At 46.0% G+C, this 22,950-nt stretch overlaps 1 protein-coding gene across 2 annotated transcripts in view; it reads left to right on the top strand.

Moving 5' to 3' along the window:
* The window catches only part of VEPH1 (ventricular zone expressed PH domain containing 1), a 250,480-nt gene that overhangs the window by 55,775 nt on the left and 171,755 nt on the right, over nucleotides 1-22,950 (top strand). For both annotated transcript variants that reach the window (XM_084847341.1, XM_084847342.1), the window contains exons 3-4: nucleotides 18,449-18,734; nucleotides 22,678-22,893. In XM_084847341.1, the coding sequence (XP_084703467.1) occupies nucleotides 18,597-18,734; nucleotides 22,678-22,893 (354 nt within the window). In that variant the 5' untranslated portion in view covers nucleotides 18,449-18,596. The remainder of the gene's footprint in view (nucleotides 1-18,448; nucleotides 18,735-22,677; nucleotides 22,894-22,950) is intronic.

Genomic DNA, 22,950 nt, shown 5'->3' with positions numbered 1-22,950 from the left:
TATATTCATTGATATCTTGGCTGAAACAAATACATGAATGTGATCTGGAGGTGGGGGAGTTTGAAAAGACTCTGTTATCATGGGCAGATCATTTTCTGATAGGATTTAGGTTTATTTATTTGTACCCTGCCTTTCTACCAAAAAATGGCACTCAAGGTGACTTGCAGAACCAATTCAAATTGATTAAAACAAGACATGGAGGGAGCAATCTAGTGGCCACTAGACAGCGGCTAGATGGCCATAGGATGTGGTGTTTTCCAGGAACCGACCTCGGAGCCTGCTCTCTGATGTTGGTTCCTGGAAAACTGACCTCCCTCCACTTCCACGCTGCCTCAGAGGCAGCGTGGAATAGCCCCGTCCTCGCGCTCGCAAGTGGAGCACGGAGTGGCTGGAAAGGGGCGTGGCTGGGGGCGTTCCAGGGCGGGGAGAACGTAGCTGCCTGTATAACACATCCAATGTGTCGTACAGCATCCTCCTTCCCCGCTCCGTGCTCCCGCAGCTAAACAGCCGCAATCGGCTGTCTAGCCAAAAAAGCAGGGCAGGAGAAGCGCGGAGGGAACAATCCCCTCCGTGCTTCTCCTGCCCTGCTTTGGATAGGCAGTCACCTCTGAGTCTGGAGGTGGCTGCCTGTCTAGTTAGGATTGCGCCCTAAAATACAATAAAAGCAGTTACAGAAAAAAATATTATTAAAAACAGGCACCTGGCCCACCAGACCCACTTACATGCTAAAGGTCTTCTTAAATAAAGTGGTCTTTGCCTGCCGGTGGAAGGACAGCAGAGAGGGAGCAAACCTAGCCTTCTTTGGGAGGGAGTTCCCCAGCCTGGGAGCTCCCACCGAAAAGGCTCTCTCTTGGGTCACCACCAAACGCGCACACTCTTGAAAGAAGGACTTCTCCAGAAGATCTTAGGAAGCGGGCAGGAGAAGGCTGTCTTTCAGGTAGCCACGTCCCAATCAGTATAGGGCTTTATAGGTCATAACCAGCACTTTGAATTCTGCCCAGAAACAGACTGGTAGCCAGTGAAGCTGCCATAACAAGGACGTCACATGCTTCCTATAACCAGCCCTGGTCAAGAGTCTGGCAGAAGCATTCTGGACCAGCTAAAGTTTCTGAATAGTTTTTGAAGGCAGCCGCACGTAGAGCATATTACAGTAGTCCAAACAGATGTAACTAAGGCATGCGTAACTGTACCCAGATCAGACGTCTCTAGGAATGGGCACAGTTAGTGCACTAGCCTTACCTGTGCAAACATAGTGGCTAGTACTGAGATCTGGGCATCCAGGTTCAGGGCTGAGTCCAAGAGTATACCCAAACTGCGAGTTTGACTCTTCAGGGGGAGTGTAACCCCATCCAGCACAGTTTGAAACTCCTATACCCTGACCTGCCTTTCAAATACCCAAACACACTTCTGTGTTGTCTGGATTAAGCTTCACTGTGTTTGCTCTCATGCAGTCCATTACTGACATCAGGCACCGATTTAGAACCAGAACATTTTCCTTGGATTTAGATGGAAAGGAGAGATAGACTTGGGTGTCATCAGCATACTGGTGGCACTGAACCCCCAAACTCTAGACAGTCTTTCCCAGTGTTTGAATGTATATGTTAAACAGCATGAGGGATAAGATGGTACCCTGAGGGGCACCACAGGCCAGCAGCTAAGGGGTTGAACAGGAATCTCCAGCACCACCTTGAGATTGCCCATCCAAGAAGGACTGGAGCCACCATATATCAGTGCCTCCTAGTACCATCTCAGACAGTTGCCTCAGAGGATACCATGGTTGATGGTATTGAAAGCCACTGAAAGGTCCAGTAGAACTAACAGGGACACACTCCCCCTGTCCAGTTCCCTGTGTAGATCACCCGCCAAGGCACCCAAAGCAATCTCTGTCCCATAACCAGCCTGAAGCCAGATTGAAATGGATCTAGATAATCTAGCTCATCCAGAAATCCCTGGAGCTGAGAAGCCACCACATGCTCCAGCATCTTGCCCAAAAATGGAGAATTGGTGAGCGGCCAGACATTATCCAATACAGAGGGGTTCAGGGTGTTGTTTTTTTAATTTCACAAAGGTCTTCCACCACCTCCTTTAGGCAAGATGGAATCACACCTTGACATAAAGAGTGGTTCACCACTGCCCTTACCCACTCAGCCAGTACCCCCTGCCTGCTTTTATAAGCCAGGTAGTGCAAGGGTCCAGCACATAAGTGGTAGGCCTCACCTCTCCAAGGATCCTGTCCACATCCGCAGCACTCCTTACCTCTGCAGGGGTGGAAGACCAGTTAGGATGAGGATGATCTGCCGTCAGAGACTGATGGATATGAATAGTTTCCTGATGGCTTTAGTTGGAGTTTTACTGTTGCCTCGTCTAGTGGTTCTGTCAAAGCACTGGTTGATATCTGGAATGGGGAAATGGCCTGGGTAGTTGACAGAATCACTCCTAAGTGCTCTTTCCCATTGCCAGAGGCCAAGCTCCCTGATACCTGAGGAGCTGGAGGCAATGAAATGCCAAGGGAGATAGTTCAAGTGATGGTGGAGGAAGACATGGGATGAGTCCTACTAGAGTTATTTTAGAGTCTATTCTGTGGCAGTGAAGAAATCTCACATTTCCATCTCAGTTGCTTTGGCCCAGTGTCAGCCAGCAAAGCTGTTTCAAGTGGTGAAGGGATTGTTACACTGGAATCCTAAGGTTGGAGAGGAAGCAACCCAGGGTGGTCCACTGTGATAAATTTACTAAATATTTTGTCAATAAAATCAATTGCAGCTGCTCCTCAGATATCACTTCTAGAACAGGGTCCAGGGATGTACCCATGACATCAGCTTGTCCTATTCTGATGGATAGTTTCCAGCTTATTCAGCTTGAGACTGTGGACAAATTGTCTGGAGACTTGAGACCATCAACGTGGTTGCTTGTCCATCCAGGCTCATGAAGAGGATATTGACTGGAGGGGTGGTGACAATTGTGAATGCCTCCTTCGAGGATGGTATTGTGTCATCTATTTTGAAAGCAGCAGAAATGAGAATTCTGCTGAAAAAATTGTCATTGGATCACACCCTTATGAATAATGACTGGCTTGTCTCTAATTAGCTACTTTTGAGCAGTGGTGTAGTGGTACATTTTGAATTGTAGGTTTTCATCGTGGCAATCCCCATAGCTACACTTCCAAGGATAGGCCAAAAATGGAGGCCACTCTGTCGGTCCATGTAGGGTCCTGAGGCCTTTTTTTTTTTTTTTTTGGCTACTTCACGATCCCATTTCTAGTCACCACTTGTGGGGCTCCCTTTACCCAAGTGGGGGGAGGGGTCTCTCTCTCTCCCATCTTCTAACCAGTAACTATGCTCCTGCACTGGCGAGGTACTCCCCCAAATCCTTCTTTTCCACACAACCCTGGATGACTACAGATGCTACTGGGTCTGCCTTTCCTACTCACCAGGTCAGGTGCTTTGGTCAGTGTCTCCCCTCACACTGCCACCTTTAGGCTCTCACCCACAACCCTCTGTTGGTGTATTGTGATGCTTCACCTCTCTCTCAATTGCTGCCACCAATAACCCATTTAGAGCTGCTTTCTTCCTTTTTTGATAGCGTAGACCAAGCAGCCAGCACATGGGGGTTAGTCCACAAAACCCTTCTTAATACATAAAAAGGAAACTGTCTTTTAAAATGGGAAACAAAGAAGATTTATTTGGTACAACAAGATTGGAAATAGGAACTGGGTTGGGATGAGGAAAGGATATCAGGAATGATTAAAATAAGGCAACACTATAAACTGCACAGTAAAACTCTTGCATTTAGTTCTATATTCAAAACCCTTCATACCTTCTCTCATACTTAGGGATGTACGAATCCCTTACCTTGCTCCGCTGAGGGGCATCCACGGTGGGGGGGAGGCGCTCTGTCCCTCCCCCTGGAATCCTACCCGGCCGGCTCCGGCCGCCTGCAGCCAGACATCCAGCCGCTGGGCAGCCCTGCAGGGACGCAAATGGCAGCTGTCATAGCCGCCGCCATTTGCGTCCCTGTATTGAGCCATGATAGGCTACATAAATATTTACGCAGCCTATCACAGCCTCCGCAGGGACACAAATGGCATCCCTGCGTTAGCCATGATAGGCTACGTAAGTATTTACGTAGCCTATCACGGCTTGAAGAGGAGGAAGCCAATGGGGGCCGCAGGATGGCCGCCATTCACAAAGCAGCGCGGACGGGAGCAGGTAAGTGCTCCATTTCGTGCGCCTTTCATGGGGTGGGGGGGCGGGGGCTTCATTCCGCGACGGATTTCGGGGGGCTGAATGCACTGGCATTCGGCCTCACTGAGATCCGTCGCGGAATTCTCTGACATCCCTACTCATACTATCTGACACACACTCTCTATCCCACAGACTATCTCACTAGATGTTCTCACTTTTATCTCCCAGTCTAATCCCAGATTTATCTACCTGTTCCGAATCTATCTTACTCCCAGACATATCTCTCTCACAGAAGCAATTCACTCCACCTTTTATGCACAAGCTCTTATCCAATCACACTACATTCCATTCTCACTCAGCTACTCCCCCTTTCTTCCACTTGCCAAACTGTCATTCTTGCCCACACTCTGCCAAACCCCACCTCACACTCACCTGTCAGTCATTCCAGATACATACCAGCCAACGTACATACATACAAACCTTTACTATTTATATTTTGTGCATGCGGAATTGCCACAGTTCATATCAACAAACCAGCTCTAGCAGTTTTCTTCTCTACCAGGAGGAGGTGGATGTCTTTGATCAAGCTACTGATCAAGCTACTCCTCAATTGCCCGTTCAAGACCAGCCCCCAGCCCCGCCCCACCTCAAATTCTTTGCATTACAACAGGGGTACCTCACAACTATATATTGTTGCTGAGAAGATTCATTTTCCCAGCCACTGTGAGGACTGCAGCTAAACTTGGAGGGAACAGGGAATCCTGAGTGGGGAGGCGGATGATGTCAGCATCCCTGCTAATCCGAACACACTGGTGCTGCGTTCCTGCAAACCATGGCTCTGCTGCACCACTGTTCTTGAGGAAGTCGTGGTGGCTTTCCTGGCTGATATTGATTACTTGCATCCTTTCCAGTCAGGCTTCAGCCTCCTCAGGAATTATCCTGTCCCCTCCCTCCCCATACTTCCATTGACTGTAAACCAACATAAAGTGCATGCAGTTGTAGATTTGTTGTTGTTGTTGTTCAGTCGTTCAGTCGTGTCCGACTCTTCGTGACCCCATGGACCATAGCACGCCAGGCCTTCCTGTCCTGCGCTCTCTCCCGGAGCGTGCTCAAGTTCATATTCATTGCATCCGTGATGCTATCTAGCCATCTCATCCTCTGCCGTCCCCTTCTCCTTTGGCCTTCAGTCTTTCCCAGCAACAGGGTCTTTTCCAGGGAGTTTTCTCTTTGCATTAGGTGGCCAAAATATTGGAGCTTCAGCTTCATTATCTGTCCTTCCAATGAGCACTCAGGGTTGATTTCCTTTAGGATGGACTGATTTGACCTCCTTGCAGTCCAGGGGACTCGTAAGAGTCTTCTCCAGCACCACAGTTCGAAACCATCAATTCTTCGGCGCTCAGCCTTCCTTATAGTCCAGCTCTCACAGCCATACATTACTACTGGGAAAACCATAGCTTTGATTAGACGGACCTTTGTCGGCAAGGTGATGTCTCTGCTTCTTACTATGCTGTCTAGGTTTGCCATAGCTTTCCTCCCAAGGAGCAAGCGTCTTTTAATTTCATGGCTACAGTCACCGTCTGCGGTGATCTTGGAGCCCAAGAAAGTAAAATCTGTCACTGCTTGCATTTCTTCCCCTTCTATATGCCAGGAAGTGATGGGGCCAGATGCCATGATCTTCGTTTTTTTAATGTTGAGTTTCAAACCAGCTTTTGCACTCTCCTCTTTCACCCTCAACAAGAGGCTCTTGAGATCCTCTTCGCTTTCTGCCATTAGGGTGGTATCGTCTGCATATCGGAGGTTGTTGATAATTCTCCCAGCAATCTTAATTCTGACCTGTGATTCATCCAACCCAGCATTTCTCATGATGTACTCTGCATATAAGTTAAATAAGCAGGGTGACAATATGCAGCTTTGTCGTACTCCTTTCCCAATTTTGAACCAATCGGTTGTTCCATGTCTGGTTCTTACTGTTGCTTCTTGACCCTCGTACAGGTTTCTCAGGAGACAGGTAAGGTGGTCTGGTACTCCCATCTCTTTAAGAATTTGCCACAATTTGTTGTGATCCACACAATCAAAGGCTTTAGCGTAGTCAATGAAGCAGAAATAGACGTTTTTCTGGAATTCTCTTGCTTTCTCCATGATCCAGCGAATGTTGGCGATTTGATCTCTAGTTCCTCTGCCTCTTCTAAACCCAGCTTGTACTTACGGTAGTTCTCGGTTCGCATACTGCTGAAGCCTAGCTTGTAGGATTTTGAGCATCACCTTGCTGGCATGTGAAATGAGCGCAATGGTGCGGTAGTTTGAACACTCTTTGGCGTTGCCCTTCTTTGGAATTGGAATGTAAACTGACCTTTTCCAGTCTTGTGGCCACTGTTGAGTGTTCCAGATTTGTTGGCATATTGAATGCAGCACTTTAACAGCATCATCTTTTAGGATTTTAAATAGCTCGGCTGGAATACTGTCATCTCCGCTAGCTTTGTTGTTACTAATGCTTCCTAAGGCCCACTTGACTTCACTCTCGAGGATGTCCGGCTCAAGTTCAGTGAGCGCACTATCATGGCTATCAGGGACATTCAGATCTTTCCTGTATAGTTCTTCTGTGTATTCTTGCCACCTCTTCTTAATCTCATCTGCTTCTGTTAGGTCCCTGCCTTCTTTGTCCTTTATCATGCCCGTCTTTGCACAAAACGTTCCCTTGAGATCTCCAGTTTTCTTGAAGAGATCTCTAGTCTTTCCCATTCTGTTGTTTTCCTCGATTTCTTTGCATTGTTCATTTAAGAAGGCCTTCTTGTCTCTCCTTGCTATTCTCTGGAACTCTGCATTCAGTTGGGTATGTCTTCCCCTTTCTCCCTTGCTTTTCGCTTCCCTTCTTTCCTCAGCTACTTGTAAAGCCTCATCAGACAGCCACTTGGCTTTCTTGCATTTCTTTTTCTTTGGGATGGATTGAGTTGCTGCCTGCTGAACAATGTTACGGACCTCCATCCATAGTTCCTCAGGCACTCTGTCTATCAGGTCTAATCCCTGAAATCTATTCCTCACCTCCACTGTATATTCATCAGGGATATGATTTAGGTCATACCTGAACGGTTTAGTGGTTTTCCCGACGTTCTTCAATTTAAGCCGAAATTTTGCAAGAAGCAGCTCATGATCTGAGCCACAGTCAGCTCCAGGTCTTGTTTTTACTGACTGTATGGAGCTTCTCCATCTTTGGCTGCAAAGGACATAATCAATCTGATTTCGATATTGACCATCTGGTGACGTCCATGTGTAGAGTCGCCTCTTGTGCTGTTGGAAAAGAGTGTTTGCTATGATCAGCGTGTTCTCTTGGCAAAACTCTGTTAGCTTTTGTCCTGCTTCATTTTGTACACCAAGGCCATGCCTGCCTGTTATCCCGGTGATTTCTTGACTTCCTACTTTAGCATTCCAATCCCCTATGATGAAGAGGACATCTTTTTTGGTGTTAGTTCTAGAAGGTGTTGTAGGTCTTCATAGAACCGATCAACCTCAGCTTCTTCGGCCTCAGTGGTTGGGGCATAGACTTGAATTACTGTGATGTTGAATGGTTTGCCTTGGATTCGTACTGAGATCATTCTATCATTTTTAAGATTGTACCCCAGTACTGCTTTTCCCACCCTTTTGTTGACTATGAGTGCTACTCCATTTCTTCTAAGGGATTCTTGCCCACAATAGTAGATATGATGGTCACCTGAATTAAATTTGCCCATGCCTGTCCATTTGAGTTCGCTGATTCCCAAGATGTCGATGTTCAATCTTGCCATCTCATGTTTGACCACCTCCAGCTTACCTTGATTCATTGATCTGACATTCCAGGTTCCTAAACAATATTGTTCTTTACAGCATCGGATTTTCTTTTCACCACCAGACACATCCACAGCTGAGTGTCCTTTCGGGTTTGGCCCAGCCGCTTCACTCTTTCTGGCGCTACTTGGAAATACCCTCTGCTCTTCCCCAGTAGCAAATTGGACACCTTCCGACCTGAGGGGCTCATCTTCCGGCGTCATCTCTTTTAGCCTTGTGATACGTTCCATGGGGTTTTCTTGGCAAGAATACTGGAGTGGGTTGCCATTTCCTTCTCCAGTGGACCACATTTTGTCAGAACTCTCTGCCATGACCTGTCCGTCTTGGGTGGCCCTGCACGGCATAGCTTATGGCTTCACTGAGTTACGCAAGCCCCTTCGCCACAACAAGGCAGTGATCCATGAAGGGGATTTGTAGATTTGTAGCAGTGAATAAATACCTAAGAAAATCGTTAGAAATCTAGCTAGCTTTTATGTATATAGTTCTTTAAAAAGATTAGCAGCTTAAAATTTAAGACTTCTTCTGTGACTTAGGGCGCAATCCTAACTAGATAGGCGGCCACCTCCGAACTCAGAGGCGACTGCCTATCCAAAGCAAGGCAGGAGAGGAACAGGGGGATCATTCCCTCTGCGCCTCTCCTGCCTTGCTATTTTTCGCTAGACAGCCATTTTTGGCTGTCTAGCAGCAGGGGACGGGGTGACCGGGAGAGGAAGCTGCTGTACAACTCGTTGGATGTGTCGTACGCTCAGCTCCGCTCTCCCTGACCCAGAATCCCCCCCCCGGAACACCCCTTTTCAGTCGCTCTGCACTCCTCTTCCAAGTGTGGAGGAAGGGGCTTCTCCACACTGCCTCTGAGGCAGTGCAGACGAGGGGGCAGGTCGGTTTTCCGTTAACCAACCTCAGAGCGCGGGCTCCAAGGTCAGTTCCCAGAAATGAGCATATCCTATGGCCCTCTAGACAGTGTCTAGAGGCCATAGGATTGCTCCCTTAATCTGCCAAATAATTATCCATTATTACAACTTGCTAAACGTCTTTGATCTGAACCTCTAAGTTTCCCCTCCCCCACTTCTATCATATGTGCCCCACTACTTTCCATCTCTGTTTATAGTTAAAACAATAAGAATGTATCCTATCTTGAAACAATTGTTCACAAAAGCAATGTTGCTGTATTACTAAATTAACTCCCATTCAGTCACACACAATTCAGAAGGCCTCCTCAGACAAAGTCTGGGTAAGCAGGTCCAGCAGCATGTTTAATGTTTCTGGGAGCAGTTTTGGCATAAAAATACATGAAATAAACAAATAAGGGAGGAAAGGTGATTCAGCAATTCCAGCTCTTTTAAAAAGGCTCTTCTTTGTATACTTTTGAGGGTTAGACATGTTTGCATGGGAGTGAATCTAGCAATGAAATCACTGTTCCAAATTGCTGGGTCAGCATAACATCAGGAACATACACCTATTGGGTTTTGTACACTTTCTGTAGGATGGGGGGGGATCTTCATGACAACGGAAAGACGAATTTTCCCCATGTGTGCAGATTTCCCTGAAGAAGTCAAAATCCCCAGTGCTGGAGTACAGCATCTGAAGGGTCCTTCTGAGAGCTTCCCCCCAGCCTAATTTTGCCCCATTCCAGGAATCTGCAGCAAAGTTATTGCTCCCACCCCATTTTTTCCTCGTGTGCACACTTTTGCCTTGAGAAACCAAAATCCGCAATTCTGGAGTGCAGCATCTAAAGGCCTCCCCTGAGAGGAGCTCAGCCCCTCAATTTCACCCTATTCCAACACTCTGCCCCGGAGTTATTGCTTCCAACTCCCCCTTTCGCCTTCTCCCTGCTTGCAATGACAGGCTCCCATAAACCCGAAAGATTGTTACTGCAATAAAGCGATAAAGTGAAGAAGGGACTTTACATAACAACAGAGAAACTACAGAACATCAAAGAAGCAGAAAATCACAATAGCGATTTAAGAGAAAAGAGGGGAAAGAGAGTAATGGGAAAAGAGGCAATGATGTGTGCAATGTCTGTTTTCTTGCCTGAGAACAACATGGCCTACACCTGCAACAAGTGCAAGTTGATCATGCTGCTGGAAGAAAAAGTAAGTGGACTGGAGCGGCGACTGTCGACCCTCCAGGGAATAAGAGAACATGAAGAGTTCTTGGACAGAATGGAGGAACAAATCTGCCATTTTTGGGCAAGGTGATTGAGCGGGTGGTGGCGGTGCAGTTGAAGGCACACTTGGAAGAAACTGATTATCTAGACCCATTTCAGTCGGGCTTCAGGCCTGGGCATGGGACAGAAACGGCCTTGGTCGCCTTGGTGGATGATATGAGGAGGGCTCTGGATAGGGGTGAATGCTCCTTCCTTGTTCTCCTCGACCTCTCAGCGGCTTTTGATACCGTTGACCACGGTATCCTCCTGGACCGCCTGGAGGGGTTGGGCATTGGAAACACTGTATTGCGGTGGTTCCGGTCCTTCCTCTCTGGCAGGTACCAGAGGGTAGCACTGGGAGAGGAGGTTTCGGACCCGTGGCCACTTACTTGTGGGGTGCCACAGGGTTCCATCCTCTCCCCGATGCTATTTAACATCTATGTGAAGCCACTGGGGGCTATCATCAGGAGGTTTGGGGTGCAGTGTCATCAATATGCGGATGACACTCAGCTCTACCTCTCATTCAAATCTTCACCAAGGTTGGCCATAGAATCCCTGTCCAAATGTCTGGAGACAGTGAGTGGCTGGATGGGGAGGAATAAGCTGAAGCTCAACCCTGACAAGACCGAGGTACTTTTGGTGGGAGACAAGAGGAGGCTGGGGGATGTTGACCTGGTGTTGAATGGGGTACAGCTACCCTTGAAAGACCAGGTCCGCAGCCTGGGGGTCATTTTGGACTCCCAGCTGTCCATGGAGGCTCAGGTGTCAGCTGTGAGCCGGACAGCGCTGTATCAACTCCATCTGATACGGCGGCTGCGCCCCTTCCTTCCCGACCATCTGCTCCCATCGGTAGTACATGCCCTGGTCTCCTCTCGTTTGGACTACTGTAATGCGCTCTACGTGGGGTTACCCTTGAAGACCGTTCGGAAACTGCAGCTGGTACAGAACGCGGCGGCTCGCCTGATTAAAGGCAGCCGCCGGCGAGATCACATCACTCCAGTGCTGAAGGAGTTGCACTGGTTACCAGTTGTTTTCCGGGCCAAATTCAAGGTGTTGGTTTTGACCTTTAAAACCCTATATGGTTCCGGCCCAGCCTATCTTAAGGAGCGCCTCCAGCAACACCAGACAGGCCGCTTAACAAGATCAGCCTCGGATGGCCTTCTCTCTGTCCCATCAGCCAGGACAGCTAGACTGGTGGGGACGAGGGAGAGGGCCTTCTCTGTGGTGGCCCCCACTCTGTGGAACTCCCTCCCTAGGGAACTCCGTCATGCCCCCTCTTTAATGAGCTTCCGTCGTGCATTAAAAACGTGGTTGTTCAGGCAGGCATTTGGGGTGGGTTAGGGTATTTAAAAAAAAAAAAAATTGGTAAAATTTTATTGTTTTAAATTGTTTATGGTGGGTTGTACATCGCCCAGAGTGGCTGGGTGACCAGTCAGATGGGCGATTAATAAATTTAATAAATAAATAAATAAATAAACTACAGCAGCAAAGGGAAGACCAGAAGCTTGAAGAGCAACAGCAAGATGAGGCAGTGGGAAATGCTGAGGTGAAGAAAAATGGAGTAGAGGATACTCCTTGGAAAAGGGTGACAGAAGAAGAAGAACTAGATGCCACTCTGCACCAGTGGAAGCAGTGGAGCTGTGGAACCGATTCCAGGTACTTGCAGATGAGACTGGAGGACAGCCTGTAGAGGAAGAATCACAGGGGAACCTACATGAGAGTGAGCAAGAGGCTGAAGGTCAATCAAACAGAGGTGATGAAACCCAGGCCTACAACAACAAGAAGAGAAGAGTGGTAGTAGTGGGAGACTCCTTGCTGCGTGGGATCGAAACCCAAGTATGTCGCGAAGACCCATGGACTCACCAGGCATGTTGTCTCCCGGGAGGATCAGAGACGTGACTTAAAGGTTGCCTGCACTCATAAAGCCCACTGACAGGTATCCCTTTCTTCACCTGTGAAGAAATCATGTCAGACTTTGAAGCTTTGGGAAGGAAACTCAAGAACTTCGGGGCCCAGATAGTTTTCTCATCCATCCTTCCAGTAGTTAGAAGAGGAATAGAAAGGGAACGAAAAATACTCCGGATGACTGGATGCGAAGGTGGTGCCGACAAGAGAGATTTGGATTCTGGGACCATGAACTATACTTCCTCGAAGATGGGCTGTTGGCAAGGGACGGGTTGCACCTCACAAAGGATGGGAAGAATGTGTTTGGCCACAGCATGAAGAACTTCAGGAGGGCTTTAAACTGAATCCTACAGGGAAGGAAGATGTAATGTTGGGGGTAACAATGGATGTAGGTGCATGCACTGCAACAGAGAGAATAGCTTTGATAGCGCCCAATAATAGTCTTCAGACACATGTAGGAAGAAAGCCAGACTATGAAGCACATGGTCTTCGATGTCTATATACTAATGCCCAGAGTATGGGAAACAAACAGAACAAACTTGAACTCTTAATACAGGAGGGAAATTATGACTTGATAGGTATAAGTGAGACTTGGTGGGATGACTGTCATGACTGGAATACAGCAATTGAAGGATATAACTTGTTCAAAAAGAACAGGAGGAACAGAAAGGGAGGTGGGGTTGCAGTGTATGTGAAAAATACATATCTCTGCACAGAAATACAGGAGGATGAGCTTGGTAGCCCCATCGAGAGCATCTGGATCAAAATAAATGGAGCAAAGAATAAAAGGAACCTGGTGGTCGGAGTCTACTACTGGCCACCCAATCAAGGAGAAGACGAGGATGAAACTTTTGAAAAGCAAATAGCCAATGTTTTAAGGAAGCATGATGTAGTAGTAATGGAGGACTTCAGTTTCCCTGATATTTGTTGGGAGACAAATTCTGCAAAACATGGCCCCTCCAGGAAATTCCTGACTCGTGTGGCGGATAACTTCCTCCTACAGAAAGTAGAGGAAGGAACTAGAGGATCGGCTATCCTTGGCTTGATCCTAACCAACAGAGATGACTTAGTGGATAAAGTAGCAGTCACAGGAACTCTGGGGGAAAGCGAGCATGTTGTACTTGAGTTCTTGGTTCTAAGGGAAGCAAAAGCCGAGTGTAGTCAAATGCGTACCCTGGATTTTAGGAAAGCTGATTTTAATAAACTCAGAACAATGATCAGTAAGGTCCCATGGCAAGCGACACTATTGAGAAAAGGAGTCCAAGATGGGTGGGAGCTTTTAAAAAAGAAAATTCTCAAGGCACAATCACAAACAATTCCAACAAGAAAAAAAGGTGGAAGACAACAGAAGAAGCCAATGTGCCTTCACAAAAAGCTTAGGGATGACCTGAAAACAAAAAAGGACACATATAGGAAGTGGAAAGAAGGCCAAGTAACAAAGGAAGAGTACAGGCAGGTAGCACAGAATTGCAGGGATGGTGTCAGGAAGGCTGAAGCTGAGAACGAGCTGAGGTTAGCAAGGGATGCTAAAAACAACAAAAAGACTTCCTTCAGCTACGTGCATAGTAAAAGGCAGAGGAAAGAAATGGTTGTTCAGCTATTAAATAAGGATGGCAAAACAATAACAGATGACAAAGAAAAGGCAGAGGTGCTCAATTCCTACTTTGGCTCAGTCTTCTCCCAAAAGAAGGTCTATGATCCCCCTGGCAAAGGCGAAATACAGGCTGAAGGGGCAGGATTGCAGCTTGAGATCGATAGGCATATGGTCAAGGAACACCTAATTACTTTGAATGAGTTCAGATCTCCAGGGCCAGATGAACTGCATCCTAGAGTAATAAAGGAACTGGCAGAAGAACTCTCAGAACCGCTGTCTATTCTCTTTGAGAAATCATGGAGGATGGGGGGAAGTGCCAGATGACTGGAGGAGGGCTAATGTTGTCCCTATCTTCAAAAAGGGTAAAAAGGAGGAACCTGGGAACTACAGACCAGTCAGTCTGACATCAATCCCTGGGAAAATTCTGGAGCAGATGATAAAGCAGTCCATCTGGAAGCACCTTGAAAACAATGCAGTGCTTACGCAAAGCCAACATGGATTTGTCAAAAACAAGTCCTGCCAGACAAATCTGATCTCATTTTTTGATCAGGTCATCTCCCTTGTGGACCGTGGAAATGCTGTAGACATCATATACCTCGACTTCAGCAAAGCTTTCGACAAAGTGCCCCATGATATCCTGATGAGCAAACTAGCTCAAACTGGGCTAGATGAAACAATGATCCAGTAGATCCACAGTTGGCTACAGAATCGGACTCAACGAGTGCTTATCAATGGTATCTTCTCAAACTGGGGAGAGGTAACGAGTGGGGTACTGCAGGGCTCAGTCCTGGGCCCAGTGCTCTTCAACATTTTTATTAATGACTTAGAGGAGGAGGTGCAGGGAACGCTGATCAGATTTGCAGATGACACAAAATTGGGTGGGATAGCTAATACTTTGGAAGACAGAAACAAAATTCAAAGTGATCTGGATAGACTGGAGCGCTGGACAGAAAACAACAGAATGACATTGAATAGGGATAAATGCCAAGTTCTGCACCTAGGAAAAAGAAACCAAATGCACAGTTACAAGATGGGGGATACATGGCTCAACAACACTACAAGTGAGAAGGATCTTGGAATTGTTGTCGATCACAAGCTGAATATGAGCCAACAATGTGATGTTGCTGCAAAAAAGGCAAATGTGATTTTGGCTGCAGTAATAGAAGCATAGCTTCAAAATCCCGGGAAGTACTAGTTCCCCTCTACTCAGCACTGGTTAGGCCTCATCTGGAGTACAGTGTCCAGTTCTGGGCACCACACTTTAAGAAGGATGCAGACAAACTGGAGAGGGTTCAGAGGAGGGCAACAAAGATGATCAGGGGACTGGTAACAAAGCCTATGAAGAGAGACTGAAAGAACTGGGCATGTTTAGCCTTGAGAAGAGAAGACTGAGGGGAGATATGATAGCGTTCTTCAAGTACTTGAAAGGTTGTCACAGAGAGGAAGGCCAGGATCTCTTCTTGATCATCCCAGAGTTCAGGACATGGAATAATGGGCTCAAGTTACAGGAAGCCAGATTCCGGTTGAACATCAGGAAAAACTTCCTGACTGTTAGAGCGATACGACAATGGAAGCAATGACCTAGGGAGGTGGTGGGCTCTCCCACACTGGAGGCCTTCAAGACGAGGCTGGACAGCCATCTGTCAGGGATGCTTTGACCTGGATTCCTGCATTGAGCAGGGGGTTGGACTCGATGGCCTTGTAGGCCCCTTCCAACCCTACTATTCTATTCTATTCTATTCTATTCTATTCTATTCTATGATATGATTCTATGAAGAGAGCATTGGAGAAGCAAAAGAGCCCTTTAGGATGAGTTACTAAAGTTAGCCTTTAACCCTTTTACCGCAGGAGAGCAAGATTTATTTCTTACTTCTGAGTAAACATGCACAAAAAGTGTCAGGATTGATTCCGAGTGCAGGAAGATAGTCAGAAGCTCAGATTCAGAAGAGGAACAGCCAGAACTGGGTGATACATTTTCCCAAACCAGTTCAGATATGGGTAGGCATGGTTCTCAGGTTACTGACTCCCAGATGGCTGGCCCTGAAGCCCCTCCGCCTTGTCTCCCTCTGTGAGAAGCCGTGTGTGACCTAAGGGATGCAAGATCACGGTGCAGAGCTAAGAGGGAAACGTCAGGGCAGAACTCAGATGGTCAACCCAGTTAGTGATGCGTGAGAGGCGACGTCAGGAAGCATCACTGGAAGGGTGGGACATCCCTCCCTAAGTTAGTCTAAGTTAGTCTAGCCAGCAAGCCTCACTTCAAACTGTAGGCAACTTCGGGTGTTCCCATTTGAATCCCCTGGAGGCATTCCTTTGTAGCCTGAGAGTCTTCGAGGATTTGCATCTGTAATGGAAAAGGAAAGGTTCCTCCTGTGCAAGCACTGAGTCATTGCTGACTCCTAGAGGGACACCGCTTTCGCTGGCGTTTTCGTGGCAGACTATAGCGGGGTGGTTTGCCATTGCCTTCCCCAGTCGTGACTACCTTTCCTGCAGCAAGCTGGGTACTCATTTTACCGACCTCGGAAGGCTGAGTCAACCTGAGCCGGCTACCTGGGACCCAGCTTCTGCTGGGATCGAACTCAGGTCGTGGGGAGAGTTTGGGTTGCAATACTGCTGCCTACCACTGTGCACCACATGAGGCTCTGTAACGAACCTGAGACTGAAGCCTCTCTATTTTTTTGTGTGTGAATGCATCAGGAAAGAGGAGGCCCAAGGGGAACGTGACAGCTTGCTTACAGTTTCAACCTTCTTCAACCCAACTCTCCTCCTCCCAGCTTCTCACAGAGAGGGGCAAGGGGGGAGGGGCTTCAGGCCCGGCTATCTTGGAGTTGCTAACCTGAGAAGCATGCCTACCCATATCTGAACTGGCTTGGGAAAATGCCCCCCCCCCCCCCGTTCTGGCTGTTCCTCTTCTGAATCTGAGCTGCTAACTATCTTCCTGCACTCAGAATCAATCCTGACAAAAGGCTAAAGATTAAAAGCAGGCTAGCTAAGGTGAATGAGTGTCCCCACTACTGTGGTAATGTGAGGGGTTGCTGCTGTCCTACTGAAGATTTTCTCAATGGGAAAAACTACTTCCATAGGGAAAACAAGAGGGAATTGAGTGTCCTACCCCCTTGACTGCATCACTGCCAGGGCACAGTGGCATGCCCAGGCTTTAATTGCGGGCGGAACATGGCACACTGTGGTGAAACCGCCAGGGAGCCAGTTTCAGTAAAAAAGTCAAAGGAGCTTCAGAAAATGCGGCTTTTCAAGAGGGAAGCGGCTGGTTGGCAGTGGTTGGTGATGACATCATCTGTCACGAAAGAATGAAGACTGCTTTAGCTTTGCACTAAAGTGCTCATGAAGACAGCCCCCAGGTCAACAAACGTTGAATTTGCTGATGACATGCAGCTCTATCAGAAGAGGCTGTGCAAGTCCTGGATCAGTGCCTAGACTCAGTAATGGGCTGGATGAAGGCCAATAAAGTGAATCCTGGCAAGATGGAAGCCCTGTGGGTGAGTGGTTCCTGGGTCTGGGAGATAGACTCATTGCCTGTTCTGGATGGGGTTGCACTCCCTCTGAAAGACCAGGTTCATAGTCTGGGGGTACTCCTAGATCCATTATTGTCGCTGGAGGCCCAAGTGGCTGTGGGGGCTCGGAGTGCCTTTTACCAGCTTCAGCTGGTTCGCCAGCTATGGCCTCTCCTGGACAGGGATAGCTTGGCCATGGAGGTACAGGCATTAGTGATCTCCCTTCCAAGGACCAGGGCATCCAGAGAAGGAGCTTCTGAGGAGGACTTAAGTTAATGCAGGGCAAGGCATTCCATCAGGTACCTGATGAAGGGTGGACAGGTTTCCTACTTTACAGAGGACAGTCCTCTGTTTGAAGATGTCCTCTATTTATTGGGCTGTCCAGTCCAAGTCTTGTTTAATGTCAAAGAACCATAAGAAGGCAGAGCAGGAAGGGACCTTGAAGTTGCCCATGAACAGTTAGGACCCGGATAGCAGACTGAGCAGGCACACAGGTCACCTAGTCAGTCTTCCCCATTATGGTGAGAAGTCTTGAAGTTCTATTTAAATAACATTTATTATTTCTAACTTTGCACCTCTACATATACATTTGCATATGCAAATTGGTGTCCTCTTTTGTTTTTACGCTATTTTTATGGACTTCCACTGTCCTCCTTGTTTTCTTTAATGCTTTTATTGTCATTGCCATTTTAATTATGCATGCTGCCCAGGGAGCCTTCAGGCTGAAGAGTAGGTTATTAAATCATTGTAATAAATAAATCAATAATAAATAATTCCATATAAGTAGGGCTACAGTCAATACAGAACATTCACTTACTGACCTGATTTTATATACCTATAAATTATCTCAGTTTCCCCCAACCTGGTGGCCTCCAGATATGTTTGGCCAGAACTCCCATCATCCTCAGCCAGCATGGTAACATAGGATGGGGTGATGGGAGTTGTAGTCCAACACATCTGCAGAGCACCAGGTTGGAAAAGGCTGTTTTAAAGAAAAAACGCAGGGGTTTTTGTTTTTGTTTTGCTGGAAGCCGTATGTCCCCCCACCCCTGTTTTAGGGGAATTGCCATCCCATCCAGAGAAGGCTGGCCACCCACATCCTTTGAGTTCAATATGCATGTAGAACTGATTTACATGTTCAAAAAAGTCTCATGTTAGAGTTGTTCAATAACTGCCCCACATCAGAATGCAGGTGGGCAGGGTTGGGGCTGGTAATCACATTTGTTTGTTTGTTAGTTAGTTAGTTAATTTATTTATTTATATTATTGGTAATCTTTTCATTTCTTCCCCTCAGACTATGGCAGAAGAGGCCTCAAAATGTATAAAGCATCTAGTATACATTGAGGAAGGACTCCTTTTAGATTATGGATTTGTGTGTCACTCATCTTCTCTGAAGCACGTGGTGCACTGAAAGCTTTGGCTAGTTGGCAGAACAATCAACTATGCATCATCTCTTTGGGCTTGTTTTGGGACAGAAGGATCTTTCACGTGCAGGCGACCTGTTCTCCTTAGATGATTCTGAAATAGAAGGATGTCTGTCAGAAGCTCTTGAGCAAATAAAAACAATTAGTTCATCTCCAGTGAGTAAAATGTTCAATGCTCCCTCTTTGTGTATGAGATAAAATGTATGATATGGATTAAAAATGTGAATATCTCAAAGAGCTCATCAATCAGAAAATGTATGCACAGTCATATGCACATACAATGAATACAGAATTTCAGCCTCAATTTGCTATCTGTAAAATGGGTGCAAATATGGGCAGCCTTACAGGATTATTGTGAGAATAAATCACCAGCCATCCAGTGCCTGAAGTGGGAAGGGGGCGGGGAAGGAAATTGGATGGTTTTGAAGAAAGTGGGATGGCTTCAAAGTGGAAGAAAAAAGATTCAAACCAGACTCAATTATATCCACCTGAAAAGAAGTCAGTGGTTATAGGTCCTCCTTTGTGAATTGGCATATGATGTTCAGATGTTACATTAAGTATTGCAGAGGAAAAAATATGCTTCTGAATCCCTGCTAATAATGTAACATCCAAAGGATTGACACATGGATCTTACTAGCAGTCAGATCTATGCACTCCAGAATTTAGTTTCAGGTGCCTACTACAGAGAGAATTCAGCAGACAGTATGCTAAAATTCCAGTTGAAAAATACACTGTCTGATTATGTAATGTGAAATATTTATATCTCACCTTTAAATCTTTGACTCTCAATGTGGCTTATGACATTACTTTAAAACAATACATCATAAAAGAATAATAAAACAATAAATACAATACACCATAACTAGTATTAAAGGATACTGATGTGGAGCAGTTTTCATTTTGCTGAGAAGTTTATTTGTGAATATCTGCTCCAACAATATTTGCTCACCAAGAATCTCTCTCCAGATTTCCTACTTGAAATCCTCTTTTTCTGAAGGCAAGAAAACGTTCTCTCTAGTATCTCCCTCCTTCCCTCTCAAATCTGACTGAAAACCCACAGTAAATTAGAAATATATGTGTCTAATGAGGAAGCCACCTAGACCAATGTACTACCAATTTGGCTGCCAGAGTTTGTTTACACCAGTGCATTTTTCTGCACTGCACCAGGACTTTGTTCAGTGTAGTACATAGCATTTGAAAATTATTAAAAGAAATGAAGAATGAAATAAAATAAACACTTTTACAAGTTAGTTCCCACTAGAGGGCATCAGAGATACATAACTGGGGTAATGCTTCCATGATCTTCAAATTCAGAATCTTAACTATGTAAGTAATTCTCCCCAGATGTGAATGGAGCCTGGAAAAAAATGTAGATATCAGTATTCTTCAACATCCCACAACTCAAACAAGAAATCATGGAGAAAGGAGTGAATACAATGATCAAAGTGCAGCACACCTTCCTTCAAAAGAATGCGGAAGAAATTGGGACTTCCTAAGCTTGGGAAAAACGACTGGAAGAATATAAAACTATGACTGGTGCAGAGAGACTCCAGAACTTGGGGTCATCTATTCAGATTGAATGGCAGTTGTAGGCCCAGCCAAAACAAAAGGAGGCACTTGTTTATGCAGTGTGTAGCCAACGTATAGGAGTCATTGCTGCACAACAGTGTGATGGACAAAAACATAGATGGTTTTAAAGATGAAGAGATAAATTTATAGAAAATAGTTTACCAGTGATTATTAGCCATGATACTAAAAAATGGAGCAGCCATGTTCAGAAACAGTATACCTTTGATTATCTTAGGTTGTGACAGCAGCAGATGGCTGTTTCCATAATGCTCTGTTCGTAAGCTTCCCATGGGAATCTGGCCAATGGTGGAGACAAGAGTACCGGACTAGATAGACTTTTGGTCTGATCTAGCAAGGCAATTATGTCATATGTACATAGTCCTGTCCTAAGTGAGGACTGGTAAATAGCACGTGAGTGTAAGAATGAAACCATGGGGAAACACAACATCACAGTGAGTTTTGGATTTTGCTGAGTTCAGGTTTTGTATTAAAAACTGGGTAGTGCAAAGCTATGGCAATAAAGGAATCAAATTCTTGCTTCGTTATTCTCAACTCCAATTATTATGGCAGCATTACCTGCAATGGAATGGAACAGTCAGAATGCCACTGTACTCTCACTCTTTCTTCCTGTCCTGGCCATTTTTTTTTCTTCTGCTTACTTCTTAGAGCTCAAATTGCTAGTCAAGACCAGGCCCACCATCAAGCTGGAAATTCCTCCATCACTGACAGCCAAGAAGTTGCTGGGTTCCTATATTAGTGCCAACACTTTCTATCCAGTTGGAAGATTTTCTCCACACTTCATGTTTCAGGCTTGTTTCTACAATATTTACACCCAGGGCTTCAATTACATCTGGGCCAGCTGGCCCCCTTTAGCTCTCAGAAAGGCACTGGCCCTATCCTTGTTTAAAGGCATTGAGGGAGTCACTCTCCCTATCCCCCCACCCCGCATTCTGTTTCGGACTTCCCCTTTCAACACTTGGCCCCTATTCTGCTCCTACAGTATAACGGATGGAAGAAACTCAGGGATTTCTGGAAGCTGGGGTGACAAAAGACTAGAGCGGGTTTTTGAGCACTTGGCAGGTTTTTGAGAACCATCGTCACAAGCTGCTATTGCTCCTCATTCTCTTTCTCATAATTTCTGCCACTTGTCTGACAGGCAGAAAGCCAGTGAGCACCTACTGTTCCTCCTCTTCACCACCACCATTGTCTGGGCTACAGTGAGAGGCAGATGAACAAGCAGATTACAATGGTGAAGAGGAGGAGCAACTCCACTGGGCTCTTGCTAGTGGGCCCCTGCTGGGGTGTGGGCTCTCAGGAGGTGCCCAACTATGCCTACCCTTGACACTGGCCCTGGGCCACAGACCTGGATTACCTGTCTTCAGTAAGGCACTTCCCTGCTACCAACAGACCCTTTGTGAATTCAGTCTATTTCTGTCTATCTATCTATGCAGTTATTGCATTCCAGTAACATTTTGAGGTACAGTTTTCTGTAGGTTTGTTATTTACCCCCTTTAAAGAATCTGTCAGCCAGGCTGCGGTTTCCAGTCCAAGGCTGACCTGAGAATGCTCCTGTAACTTTCAATGGCCTTTCTGTACAAGTACAGTTATCAGGGTTGTGTCAGATGGTGGGGGCACTAGCAGGGAGCTCATCAAAAAACTTTCTTTATGTTTGGGTAGGTACATATGGCAGCAGGCTGTCCTTCAAGTACCTTTCAAATAACCTGGTCCTGGCATTTTGAACCGGGCCTGGAAATGGACTGGGAGCCATTATGATAAAATATGATCATAATGCCCAGTTCCAGTTAGTAGTCTAGCTGTCACATTCTGAACCAGCTGCAACTTTTGAGCAATGTTCCAAGGCCGTCCCATGTAGAGTGCATTACAGAAGTCTGTATAAATATTACTGTTTAGAGTTTGGCCATCTTGATTACTGTGAATGGACTTTTCATTGGGAAAATGAAGTTAGCATAAAGGCACATTAATCTCTCCAGTGTTTGGGAAATGATGTCTTCCAGTTAATTTGTGGAACACAATGTTTCTAAGGTCAGCTTCCTTCATGACAGCAATAGTATGGTGGTTATAAAAATAAAATCTTCCATGCAGTGGAGGCCCAGTGAGGATGCTCTAATGTATTTTTTTGGCTTCCTACATGGACCTGGCAAGTCTTCACACTAGTGCCACATTTTCCTCAAGCTGAACACACAGATACAATTGTTAAATGTCCCCTTCAAACTAAGAAGTATTGAGGATGTTCTATTTTGGCTGGTCCAGATTTGAGTACATCCATCCAAAGCCCTGGCCTGGCTTAACACTGGAGATGAACACTTGAAAAGTGGCCCTCAAGAACAGTTTGGTATTCCTCTCTCTCTCTCTATTTATTTTTGGTGTGACACTGACATAAAGAAAATAGAAAGTTCTACTAGACCCATAGGTTTATATGATCATCTGGTAAGCAATTTAACCTACTTGGTTCATTCTGATTACTCTTGGGTACCATATATAGCTTAACAAAGTCTTTTGTCTTAACCAGGACTACCAAACTAATGACAATGATCAGGCAGTTGTGGAGATCTGTATCACTCGAATCACCACAGCCATCAGGGAGACAGGGTCCATAGAGAAACATGGGAAAGCCCTTGTTGCGCTTTGGGAGTCATGCCTAGAGCACAATCTGAAACCTTCAGGAAAAGATGAAGACACACCACATGCAAAGATAGCATCTGATATTATGAGCTGCATTTTGCAGGTAAGAATGGATTGTGAGGAGCAAAGAATGATAAGTGTTTTAAATTAATGAACCACC

The sequence above is a fragment of the Heloderma suspectum genome, chromosome 3, assembly GCF_057233095.1.
Source record: "Heloderma suspectum isolate Gila_16-S chromosome 3, 16-S_ref, whole genome shotgun sequence".
In the NCBI taxonomy this organism is placed as follows: domain Eukaryota; kingdom Metazoa; phylum Chordata; class Lepidosauria; order Squamata; family Helodermatidae; genus Heloderma; species Heloderma suspectum.
The sequence above is the reverse complement of the archived record's forward strand: the minus strand, read 5'-3'. Positions and strand labels throughout refer to the sequence as shown.